At 43.9% G+C, this 13,048-nt stretch overlaps 1 protein-coding gene across 1 annotated transcript; it reads left to right on the top strand.

The window, feature by feature from the left end:
• The first annotated feature begins 478 nt into the window (after window positions 1-478).
• si:ch211-117k10.3 (Krueppel-like factor 15) lies at window positions 479-12,174 on the top strand. The gene is given in 4 exon segments (XM_064966356.1): window positions 479-579; window positions 6,646-7,574; window positions 7,577-7,721; window positions 9,964-12,174. Coding segments are annotated over 3 exon segments (1,188 nt in total). The 5' UTR covers window positions 479-579; window positions 6,646-6,700; the 3' UTR covers window positions 10,133-12,174.
• Window positions 12,175-13,048: the final 874 nt, after the last annotated feature.

The raw sequence follows: 13,048 nt of genomic DNA on the forward strand, positions 1-13,048 counted from the left end.
TGTTAATACGAAAAAAGGGCCATTGTACCAGACCTGCAGTGCAAAGCTCTAGCATCTTACTCAGTTCATGACTGACATAGTTACTGAATGAGCCACGTTGTATATGACAATTTCGAAAACACTGGATACATTTGCCACGTACTAGTGAACTTGGAAATGTTCGACTTGTTAACTGTTTGAAGGCGACACGTGTATAACGACAAGCAGACCAGTTAACAAGTCAAATGTCAGTGTCCTAGTTCCGATTAGCACTTGAATGCGGCACCCTTCAAGTAGGCTACTTGGACAGGAACCTACAATAGTGACAGTTCCCAAAATAATGGCAAAAAGACGCCCATCGAGCGGAAACCAATAGAATCCCTTGTTTTAGGGCGAGCCTCCGTACGCTTAGCCAATCAGAACGGCGGAATTGGATCAATGCCTCCTAGTGTACAGCAATGCAGTCATGTAATGGCCACAGAAATAATGCCAACATGGAACTGTGGCAAGGACGGGATCCCTTTCTGCAAAAATAAGACGGCGAAAAACTTCGAGGACGGTCATTTCGAAAGGTTTTAATATAGTTAATGATTATCAACGGTAAGTTCACCCTCACTAGTGGTATTTGCTGTTTTCGGTTGACCCTACACTCCGAACTTGTGAATTCCTGTCTGGCTGTTGTAGTCAGGTCCCTTTTGCCATGTGCCTCGCCTGCCCATACGCTGAATTTAAAAGCAGTTGAAGTTGTAAATAATACTGTTTGCGGATGTCGAAGATAGTTAATCGATTGTAGGCCTATTACAGTTTTCACTTCGGTGTAATACGCACTTATTACGGTCCTGATCCATGTTGTTTTGCGCCCGATACACATATGCGCGTCATGTGGCCAATGTTCAGGGTTGCCAGGTCCAGGTTAAATGTTGAGCCATTTATTGCTCAAAACCCACCCACAAGGCCTGAACTATGCCAAAAAATGTTTTTCGCAGCAAGTGAAGAGTTGACACGTTTATTCAATAGGTGTCTCCATAATGACAATCTAAATACAGCTGGTAAATTGCTTTACCTTGTTCTCTACATTTATCCATTTGTTAATGGTTTATCACACCAAATTATTTGAACTATAAATCGAAAAGCCCAAAAAGTTAGCTTTTTGGCTTCCTTTAAATCAAATCATCAAATCAAATTTTATTTGTCACATACACATGGTTAGCAGATGTTAATGCGAGTGTAGCGAAATGCTTGTGCTTCTAGTTCCGACAATGCAGTAATAACCAACAAGTAATCTAACTAACAATTCCTAAACTACTGTCTTATACACAGTGTAAGGGGATAAAGAATATGTACATAAGGATATATGAATGAGTGATGGTACAGAGCAGCATAGGCAAGATACAGTAGATGGTATCGAGTACAGTATATACATATGAGATGAGTATGTAAACAAAGTGGCATAGTTAAAGTGGCTAGTGATACATGTATTACATAAGGATGCAGTCGATGATATAGAGTACAGTATATACGTATGCATATGAGATGAATAATGTAGGGTAAGTAACATATAAGGTAGCATTGTTTAAAGTGGCTAGTGATATATTTACATCATTTCCCATCAATTCCCATTATTAAAGTGGCTGGAGTTGAGTCAGTGTCAGTGTGTTGGCAGCAGCCACTCAATGTTAGTGGTGGCTGTTTAACAGTCTGATGGCCTTGAGATAGAAGCTGTTTTTCAGTCTCTCGGTCCCAGCTTTGATGCACCTGTACTGACCTCGCCTTCTGGATGATAGCGGGGTGAACAGGCAGTGGCTCGGGTGGTTGTTGTCCTTGATGATCTTTATGGCCTTCCTGTAACATCGGGTGGTGTAGGTGTCCTGGAGGGCAGGTAGTTTGTCCCCGGTGATGCGATGTGCAGACCTCACTACCCTCTGGAGAGCCTTACGGTTGAGGGCGGAGCAGTTGCCGTACCAGGCGGTGATACAGCCCGCCAGGATGCTCTCGATTGTGCATCTGTAGAAGTTTGTGAGTGCATTTGGTGACAAGCCAAATTTTTTCAGCCTCCTGAGGTTGAAGAGGCGCTGCTGCGCCTTCTTCACGATGCTGTCTGTGTGAGTGGACCAATTCAGTTTGTCTGTGATGTGTATGCCGAGGAACTTAAAACTTGTTACTCTCTCCACTACTGTTCCATCGATGTGGATAGGGGGGTGTTCCCTCTGCTGTTTCCTGAAGTCCACAATCATCTCCTTAGTTTTGTTGACGTTGAGTGTGAGGTTATTTTCCTGACACCACACTCTGAGGGCCCTCACCTCCTCCCTGTAGGCCGTCTCGTCGTTGTTGGTAATCAAGCCTACCACTGTTGTGTCGTCCGCAAACTTGATGATTGAGTTGGAGGCGTGCGTGGCCACGCAGTCGTGGGTGAACAGGGAGTACAGGAGAGGGCTCAGAACGCACCCTTGTGGGGCCCCAGTGTTGAGGATCAGCGGGGAGGAGATGTTGTTACCTACCCTCACCACCTGGGGGCGGCCCGTCAGGAAGTCCAGTACCCAGTTGCACAGGGCGGGGTCGAGACCCAGGGTCTCGAGCTTGATGACGAGCTTGGAGGGTACTATGGTGTTGAATGCCGAGCTGTAGTCGATGAACAGCATTCTCACATAGGTATTCCTCTTGTCCAGATGGTTTAGGGCAGTGTGCAGTGTGGTTGAGATTGCATCGTCTGTGGACCTATTTGAGCGGTAAGCAAATTGGAGTGGGTCTAGGGTGTCAGGTAGGGTGGAGGTGATATGGTCCTTGACTAGTCTCTCAAAGCACTTCATGATGACGGAAGTGAGTGCTACGGGGCGGTAGTCGTTTAGCTCAGTTACCTTAGCTTTCTTGGGAACAGGAACAATGGTGGCCCTCTTGAAGCATGTGGGAACAGCAGACTGGTATAGGGATTGATTGAATATGTCCGTAAACACACCAGCCAGCTGGTCTGCGCATGCTCTGAGGGCGCGGCTGGGGATGCCGTCTGGGCCTGCAGCCTTGCGAGGGTTAACACGTTTAAATGTTTTACTCACCTCGGCTGCAGTGAAGGAGAGACCGCATTTTTCCGTTGCAGGCAGTGTCAGTGGCACTGTATTGTCCTCAAAGCGGGCAAAAAAGTTATTTAGTCTGCCTGGGAGCAAGACATCCTGGTCCGTGACTGGGCTGGATTTCTTCCTGTAGTCCGTGATTGACTGTAGACCCTGCCACATGCCTCTTGTGTCTGAGCCGTTGAATTGGGATTCTACTTTGTCTCTGTACTGACGCTTAGCTTGTTTGATAGCCTTACGGAGGGAATAGCTGCATTGTTTGTATTCAGTCATGTTACCAGACACCTTGCCCTGATTGTAAGCAGTGGTTCGCGCTTTCAGTTTCACGCGAATGCTGCCATCAATCCAAGGTTTCTGGTTAGGGAATGTTTTAATCGTTGCTATGGGAACGACATCTTCAACGCACGTTCTAATGAACTCGCACACCGAATCAGCGTATTCGTCGATGTTGTTATCTGACGCAATACGAAACATGTCCCAGTCCACGTGATGGAAGCAGTCTTGGAGTGTGGAGTCAGCTTGGTCGGACCAGCGTTGGACAGACCTCAGCGTGGGAGCTTCTTTTTTTAGCTTTTGTCTGTAGGCAGGTATCAGCAAAATGGAGTCGTGGTCAGCTTTTCCGAAAGGGGGCGGGGCAGGGCCTTATATGCGTCGCGGAAGTTAGAGTAACAGTGATCCAAGGTTTTTCCGCCCCTGGTTGCGCAATCGATATGCTGATAAAATTTAGGGAGTCTTGTTTTTAGATTAGCCTTGTTAAAATCCCCAACAACAATGAATGCAGCCTCCGGATAAATGGTTTCCAGTTTGCAAAGAGTTAAATAAAGTTCGTTGAGAGCCATCGATGTGTCTGCTTGGGGGGGGATATATACGGCTGTGATTATAATCAAAGAGAATTCTCTTGGTAGATAATGCGGTCTACATTTGATTGTGAGGAATTCTAAATCAGGTGAACAGAAGGATTTGAGTTCCTGTATGTTTCTTTCATCGCACCATGCCTCGTTAGCCATAAGGCATACACCCCCACCCCTCTTCTTACCAGAAAGGTGTTTGTTTCTGTCGGCGCGATGCGTGGAGAAACCCGTTGGCTGCACCGCTTCGGATAGCGTCTCTCCAGTGAGCCATGTTTCCGTGAAGCACAGAACGTTACTTTATTTAATTAAAGTAAGTTAATGTGTGGCTGCAGTCTGATGTCCTAGTCATCCACCCCTCTGGAGCAACATGGAAAGTGAAATGGAGAGAAGCCATCCATCATGAGTCCAGTACATCAACAGAGTTTATTGTACTATTAATCAATCACTGCTATTATAATTTGATAGTTAGTAATGGAGTTAATACTACTGATACTTTTAATTACTTAAATATAGGCTATGTTTATATAGTCATGTTTGACAATTATAATGTAGTATAATTTGCCTAGTTAAAGTATTGTAATTTGCCTAGTTAAATAAAAGGTGAAATAAAATGCAAATAATTAAGAAATAAGGCACGAGGGGTGTGGAATATGGCCAATATACCACGGCCAAGCGCTGTTCTTGTGCACGATGCATCGTGGAGTGCCTGGACACAGCCCTTAGCCGTGGTATATTGTCCATATACCACAAACCCCCCAGGTGCCTTAATGCTATTATTATAAACTGGTTACCAATGTAATTAGAGCAGTAAAAATAAATGTTTTGTCATGTCCATGGTATACGGTCTGATATACCACGGCTGTCAGCCAATCAGCATTCAGGGCTAGAATCACACAGTTTATAATTAACATTAACATCTAAAGGTTTGATTCTGTTGACATACTCCAACACGTTTCGTTCAGATGAAATGGTCACAACAGCAGAGAGAAAGGCCAGTTCCCGTTGCGCACCGTACACATCACCCACTTTGAAATCTGAGTGGAGGCAGTCAGCATTTTGAAACTAATAAGCCATAACATTTAACATTTTATTCATGAGGCATGTCTTACCTTGTTTCAAAGTAGCTTAGCCAAAATCAGACCATATGTTTAGGGAATGATAAAAAATAAAAATAAATCCTTATGCCGTTGAAACTAACATTTTCTAATTTTCTATTGATTTTCAAATCAACTTTTTCATTGTCCAGCAGGCAAAGACTCAAACTTAGCCATATTAGCAACCCATGCTAGTTGTTGCATCTTTAGATCTCCCCTCTTTCAAAATTTCAAAAGGACATTTTAATTTCTGTCACATGAAACCCCTCGCATGTGTGGTGCGCTTTTTAGAAAGGTGCGTTCCCGCTAATTGCATTTTGGAACATTCGCGTGTAGGTTACTGCTGTGTGCACATTGCTGCACTAATGTGAAGAAATAGTTCATCATTATTTTAAGCTAAATGTTCTGATCTGTTGCATTAGCCTCATTGCTTAACTTGTTATTTTTTAATGTACAGTAGTTGTAGGATTTAGAATCTATCGGCCTAGAACTGTCCTAGTGTCTGTTTAAATCATCCCAGACATTTTTATTTATCGTCCCGGGACGACGGGGGGCCCTTAATTTTGAGCCCTGGCTACATAGTTTACCCAGAGAAAAAGCACATAGTTCGATCCTCTTGCTGAAATTTCTCAGTTTCTCTCCCTTGCAGTGTTGGCTCTAGTAATGACTGGTAGGACTGGGGGTGGTCAGGATACAGCGAACGAGGCAAACAAGAATTATGAGGGAGAAGTAAGTAGCTAGCTAGTGCTAGTTTATTAGTTTGTTGTTCTCACATCGCGTGTCATTACTTCCTTCTGCAGCGCTCTGTCAACACCAATGACTGTACTCAACACACACACACACACCCCTCCGGCGCTCCCTCCCCACCACTCATTGGCAGTGTTCAAGAACATCAAAACGACTGCAGGTGACTGTCGACTGACTGATAACCTTGCATCATGAATAACAACTCATTATTATTTGTAGATCGGTCAGTCACAATTTACCCATGATATTGTGGTTATGATCCCCTCGAACACGGCCACTGACTTACTCACTCAGCAACAGCCTGCATCACTCCCTGATTATCAGTAGTAGGAGGTAAGAGTGAAATTTAATACAAATAAAAGAGAAATGCCATTTTCACCCACGATATGGTTTTCAAAGGAAAACCGCAGATATGGTTATCAAAGGAAAACCGCCCACATGGCAACCCTGCTACTGTTTACAGTGGGCACATTATTATGCACAATGTATCCATTTAATTATCCAGAGTTTTGCTACATTGGTATGAATGACATTAAAAAGCACTAACGTGTTCATTATTTTTAATTTGGTGATAAGATTTGCTCTGTTTCAGTACATGCGTGTAGGCCTTGATCCCATTGGATTGGATGTTTGGCCTAGTCATTTGTAGATTGTCAGGTTTCAGTTATTATTACCAGGTTGCGAAATGGTAATAACTAAAGAGATCTTGCTAATGAAACGCATTCAATTGAATGAGTTTGACTTTCTTACGAGAATTAATGCTTTCAACTACCATTTCTATACATCCCCATGATATTTATTTTGCCCTATAATTAGGTACTTAATTAAATCGGTGTTAAATATTATATTCTTATTCATGATTCAGCATTTATGTTTCTAACTACGGTATCCCCAACGTTTTCTATGCAGGTGTAGTGAGAAGCGTGGTTCTCCTGTGTATCTGGACTGTATCTGGACTGTATCAATGGTGTCGTTAAGCAACAGAGCGCTGGTCTCTGATAATGACCTCTTTAGGGAAGGTGTTAGCCTGGTCTCCCTGGAGCTTGTAGAGGGAGAGGGCAGTGAGGGGGGGAGTGAGGGGGGGAGCTTTACTTCCTGTTACAGTCCCGAGGCCGGGGACATGGGGGCTCGACTCAGCTTCAGCCCTGGAGAGGAGGAGGATGACGAAGAGGAAGGGGGCCTGCTCCGACTCTATCTGGCCCCCACAGAGGGTCTGCCTGACTTCAGTCCCCGCCTGCCCTCACCCTTTTCTCCCACCATGGAGGACATCGAGGAGTTCCTCAGGGAGAAGATGGAGCTGGTGAGAGAGGGGGTTCTCTTCTCTAGTGAACCCATAGAGGAGCCAGCTCCCTCCCCTTCCAGCTCCATGGAACAACCCCTCTCCTCAGGGGGACACAGTGAGCCAGGGACCAGCAATGCTCTGTCACCCCCCACCCCACAAACCCCCAATTGCCCTCACACCCGAAGCCTATCCCCCCTCACCCCCTCAGTGTGCCTGGGAGCACCCCTGGTTTTCCAGGTCCAGTCCTTGCCTCTGGCCCAGCCTCACCCCCAGACAGACTCTCCTCCTGGTGCATCCAGTGGGCTGAGATTGGCCCACCTGGTTCTGGGACTCCACGGAGGGCAGAATGTTACCCTGCTGGCCTCACAGGTGCCCTCCACCTCAGCCACCCTTCTCAACATAGCCAGCACGGACGCTCCAGACCAGAAGTACGTGAAGATTGCCCCTCTACCGATCACTGTGAGGATTGCCGGGGGGCTTGTTGGGGCAACAGTTATTGGGGGTCACAGTGGAGGGGTTGTGGTCAAATCTGTGGCCCCCCCTAGGGTCAACAGACCCCTCCTAAAGAGATGCTGAGGGTACACAAATGTTCTCACCCGGGCTGTGAGAAGATGTACACCAAGAGCAGCCATCTGAAGGCCCACTTCCGCAGACACACCGGAGAAAAGCCATACACCTGCAGCTGGCCTGACTGTGTCTGGAGGTGGGTTAAATCATAACAATGCTAGTCAACATGCAGAGAAAACACAGGAACCTTGGGTTTGTTAAATGTAGTTTATTACCATATAGGCTAGCCATTAACATGTGATAGGATACTAAAACGGAGGGAGAAGAAAGAAAAGCCTGTAATGACTGGTTTAAAATGAAGTGGTTATGATGATGACAGTGACAAACAGATGCTCTATCACAGTTGTTATTTTTGTTGGGATATTGAAATACAGTATTTCACTGTAATTATTTTGTAAAGCTGAGCATAAAGAAAATATTGTTCTGTCCCTGCAGAGGTAGGGAGTAGAGCTGGTATGAAATGGTAACAATATAGAAGCTCAGCAAATATTAGATATTACAACACACTCACTGTTGCTAACAGTTACAGTTTCCCAATATGTAACTGCAGTGAGCTCTGTAAGGAAATGATTGGGCTTAGGGTTATTAAAGTAGTTAGAAGATGTGAAAGGATATGCTTATAATGTTTGTACAGCGCCTTCAGAAGTATCACAACCCTTGACTTTTTTCCACATTGTGTTGTGTTACAGCACACATTTAAAATGGATAAAATTGAGATTCCTCTTTTTCTGGCCTACACATAATGCCCCATAATATCAAAGTGGAATGATGTTTTTAGAATTTTTTACAAATTAATTAAAAATGAAAAGCTGAAATGTCTTGAGTCAATAAGTATTCAATCCCTTTGTTATGGCAAGCCTAAATAAGCCTAACATTTGCATAATAAGTTGCATGGATTCACTCTGTGTGCAATAATAGTGTTTAATATCATTTCTGAATGACTACCTCATCTCTGTACCCCACACAGGTCCCTCAGTCGCGCAATGAATTTCAAACAGATTCAATCACAAAGACCAGGGAGTTTTACCAATGCCTCGCAAAGAAGGGTACATATTGGTAGATGGGTGTAAAAAAATAAATTAAAAAAAAGGCATTAAATATCCCTTTGAGCATGGTGAAGTTATTAATTACACTTTGGGTGGTGTATCAATACATCCAGTCACTACAAAGATACAGTTGTCCTTCCTAACTCAGTTGCTGGAGTGGAAGGACAGAGCTCAGGGATTTCACCATGAGGCCAATGGTGACTGAAACAGTTTGAGTTTAATGGCTGTGATAGAAAACTGAGGATGGATTAGCAACGTAGTTACTTCACAACACTAACCTAAATGACAGAGTGAAATTAAGTCAGCCTGTACATAATACAAATATTCTAAAACATTCATCCTGTTTGCAACAAGGCACTAAAGTAATAAGGCAAAAAAAGGGGCAAATCAATTAACTTTGTCCTGAATACAAAGTGTTATGTTTGAGATAAATCTAACACAACACATCACTGAGTGCCACTCTTCATATTTTTGAAGCATGGTGGTGGCTGCATCATGTTATGGGTATGCTTCTAATCAACAAGGACTGGGTAGTTTTTCCAGGATAAAAAAATGTATGTAATGGAGGTAAGCACAGGCAAAATCCTAGAGGAAAACCTGCTTCAGTCTACTTTCCACCTGACATGACACTGGGAGACTAATTCACCTTTAAGCAAGACAATCACCTAAAACACAACGCCAAATCTACACTAAAGTTGCTTACCAAGAAGACAGTGAATGTTCCTGAGTGGCCGAATTACAGTTTTGACTTAAATCTACTTGAAAATCTAAGGCAAAAACTGAAAATAGTTATCTAGCAATGATGAACAACCAATTTGACAGCTTGAAGAATTTTGAAAAGAATAATGGGCAAATGTTAAACAATCCTGGTGTGGAAAGCTCGTAGAGACTTACCCAGAAAGATTCATAGCTGTAATCCCTGCTAAAGGTGCTTCTACAAATTAGTGACTCATGGGTGTGAATACTTATGCAAATTAGATTTCTGTATTTCATCTTCAATAAATGTGCACAAATTTCTACTTTGTCATTATGGGGTATTGTGTGTAGATGGGTGAGAATAAAACATATTTGATCCATTTTGAATTTAGGCTGTAACACAACAAAATGTGGAATAAGTCAAGGGGTATGAATACTCTCTGCCGACACTGTATATTGTAAATACTGTTTGACCCACCATTTAGTGTTCCTATTTCCCTCAGAGCTGGGTCTGAGCTCTAATATGGGGGCAATCAAACAGTGGGAATAACAGGCCTCCTGACACACTTAGCTGGAACCAACTGAGCTAAGTGTTTAACGTAGAAACAAGTCATTAAAGCACCTCTATCTCTGTAGGTTCTCTCGTTCTGATGAGCTGTCTCGTCACCGGCGCTCCCACTCCGGGGTCAAGCCCTACGAGTGCTCTCTGTGTGAGAAGAAGTTTGCCCGCAGTGACCACCTCTCCAAACACACCAAGGTGCACCGCAGCCCCCGGCCTGGCAGAATCGTAAGAACTACCGTCTGACCCAGCCAGCATCTCAACACAGCAAACCCAGCTCAGCCCAGTCGTGATCCTGATGCCACCCTTAACCCCGTTGCAGCACTTGACCTGGACGGCAGAATTATTAGTACCTTCCTCTAGAATTCAGAGCAGCCTGGTCCCACACCTACACCCTGGCTGTGCCTGCCCAACCCTGCCCAGTCCAACCTCAACCCGACCACAGGCGAACAGACTAATCAGTCCTCATCAGGACACTGGTGCTACAGGAGCAGACCTGGGCCAGAACTTAGTAGGGTTCTGAATCTGATTCAGACGCCGCTGAGCTCTGCCCTCTTCACCCTCTCCTCTCCTCCCTCCTGCAGCAAAGCAGATGAGTGCTTGTCCTGGTGCTAGACAGTGAACTAACAGATGAGTGCTTGTCCTGGTGCTAGACAGTGAACTAACAGATGAGTGCTTGTCCTGGTGCTAGACAGTGAACTAACAGATGAGTGCTTGTCCTGGTGCTAGACAGTGAACTAACAGGTAACGGCCATCTCAAGGATGGGATTGTTCAGATTAAAGCGGATTTCAGGCCTTTAGGTTAAATCAAATCCCCCTGCCACACACACACACACACCTCGCTACCCTTAGCAGATGACAAGTGTGACAGGCAGCTGCACAAGGTCAGAAGATAATGTTGTATATGTCATTAGATTGTGTTAGATTGTGTTTAAAAGACTACACTGTCACACATTCTATTCTACATATGATATTGCTCTGTGAATCTGCTTCAGGAGTTAGACCCTCAAGACAGTTTGAGGTAAATGCACTGACCCAGCTCATTCTAGCCCATAATCTGTGCTATTAGCCCAGTTAAAATTTGAAAGTACTGTGTTGATATGTGAGCTGCCAGATTCTCTCAGAGAACAGGTTTGAGTCTAAATCTCTTACATATCCCCTCCTGCTCCCCATAGTGCCAAACCTCTGGCCCAATCACATCCCCCCTGACCCTAACGGCCAATTCAGTACTGTTATCACCGCTTACCTGACCTCGTGCCTCTTCCCACTCCCTCGTGCCTCTTCCCACCTCAGGGCTGCAGACTAGTTAGTGTCTGCTGGTTTTCACCATGGTGCTTTACTGGTCCATTATGTAATAACTGGTTAGTTAAGAGTCCACTCACAGCCACCTGGTTTCTCAGGTTTGCGTCAGATGCTGATTGAAGGCAAGTAACTGAGAAAAAACCAGCAGACACCGCAGCCCACCTGGTCCACACTCTTAAACATATAAGCTCTTTTACTTTCTTTATATGTCTTTGAAATCAATGTTAAACTGACAAAAGAGACTCAGCGAAAGCTACTTATGTGTATACTGTATGTTTTATACATGGGCTTTTCAATGCAAAGCAATCCGATATGAAGAAGTGCTTAGTCATTTACAGTAGTAAATTAGTAGGTTAGGTCAGCAAGCAAAGCTAGTCATTTATAGTGTACAGTACTGTACCTGAAAAGGGCAGCTGATCGTTGTCCAATCTGTGTCTGTAAAATATAACATTTACATGTACAGAACATATAGAAGCTCCTTTCCAGAAAAACCCTTAGTCAGTACATTAAGCTATCCAGTGGTGTCTGTGCTTGGTGAAACTGTGGCATGTTATTGAGGGGTCATCAGATCAGCCAGACGGGAGTTAATTATGAGACTCACTCTTCCATTAATGAGTTAACCCATCACACCTCATCAATATGAGCCCTCTGTTCTCAAGTGCACTTATGTTAGCAGGTCCAGCAGGAGAGGGTTAAGCATGGAGAAAAGTTATAGGTAGCCCAACGGCTAAGGAATTGGACCTGTTGCTGAAAGGTGTCTGGTTCAAGTCCTGTGGCGGGCACTGGAAAAATAGGTGTGAATTGATCTGGTAACTGAAGGGCTGCTGGATTCACATCCTAAAGATGTTCTTCTACTGTTGGGCCCTTAACCCCACAGCATGCTTTCCATCCAGGGGCCCTGCACTGCAGCTTGACCCTGTGCTTGTCTCAACTGTGTGTGATGTGTGCTGTAAGACATGGACAATAAAGTTGTTTTCTAAATGCTATGCCAAGGACTGGAGGGCTCTGCTACCAGTATGTAAGCTGTATCTCTGGATTTGAGTGTAAAATGTGCTTTTTCAACAGGCTACTGCACTTAGGAAACCATATAGAGAAAACAATGGACTTTTCAGGGTAGCAGTTTTGGCCCATATTCCTTCAGAGAAACCAGAGTGGGTACATGCGCTTTAAACCCACTTATATTGTACTCAAATTTCCAGTCCATCACTCACATTTGCCATCCATCCCAGTGATTCAGAATTTATGATGAGCCAACCTTTTAAAAAAAAACAACACATTTACCCATTTGGATGGGTAAACTCAGAATGGACCACCACATCATCAGTATCGCTGGCAATCATCATCATTAAATGGTATCTTGCCATTACAGAAACAGTTTGTTGTTATTTAATATTGTTTGTGTATTTCTTTCTTTGGACATGACTCGTTTGATTAGATCACGACCACATCAACCCACCTAGACAGACGTCTGACCCAGCTGTGTGTCCATGGCTGATCGGGTCCCTCTGATTCAGTCCTATTGTAAATATTTCCCTTTCTGCCTTACTTTCAACCATAGGTCGCTCTCTCCCAGTAACTCTATCTAACTACTGTAATAATTCAGTTCTGCTGAAATACACGTTAAAAAAAGATTTGAATACCAGAAATGCTATTTTCCTATGTATGAGAATAAAGGATAAGAAAATGTAAACATGATCCTCGTCATTATTTGAGTCATGGCTTTTTTTTGTTTTTGTGTATTTCAAGAAACAAAATTATCCATGCTTTCATTGGGAAGTCATTAAGTCCATCTATTCTTTCATTGGAGTGACATTCAAAGATTGTAAAACTATTGCTTTGTCTCTGCCCCAAATAAAGGTG

This window comes from Oncorhynchus masou, chromosome 5 (assembly GCF_036934945.1).
Source record: "Oncorhynchus masou masou isolate Uvic2021 chromosome 5, UVic_Omas_1.1, whole genome shotgun sequence".
Taxonomy (NCBI): domain Eukaryota; kingdom Metazoa; phylum Chordata; class Actinopteri; order Salmoniformes; family Salmonidae; genus Oncorhynchus; species Oncorhynchus masou.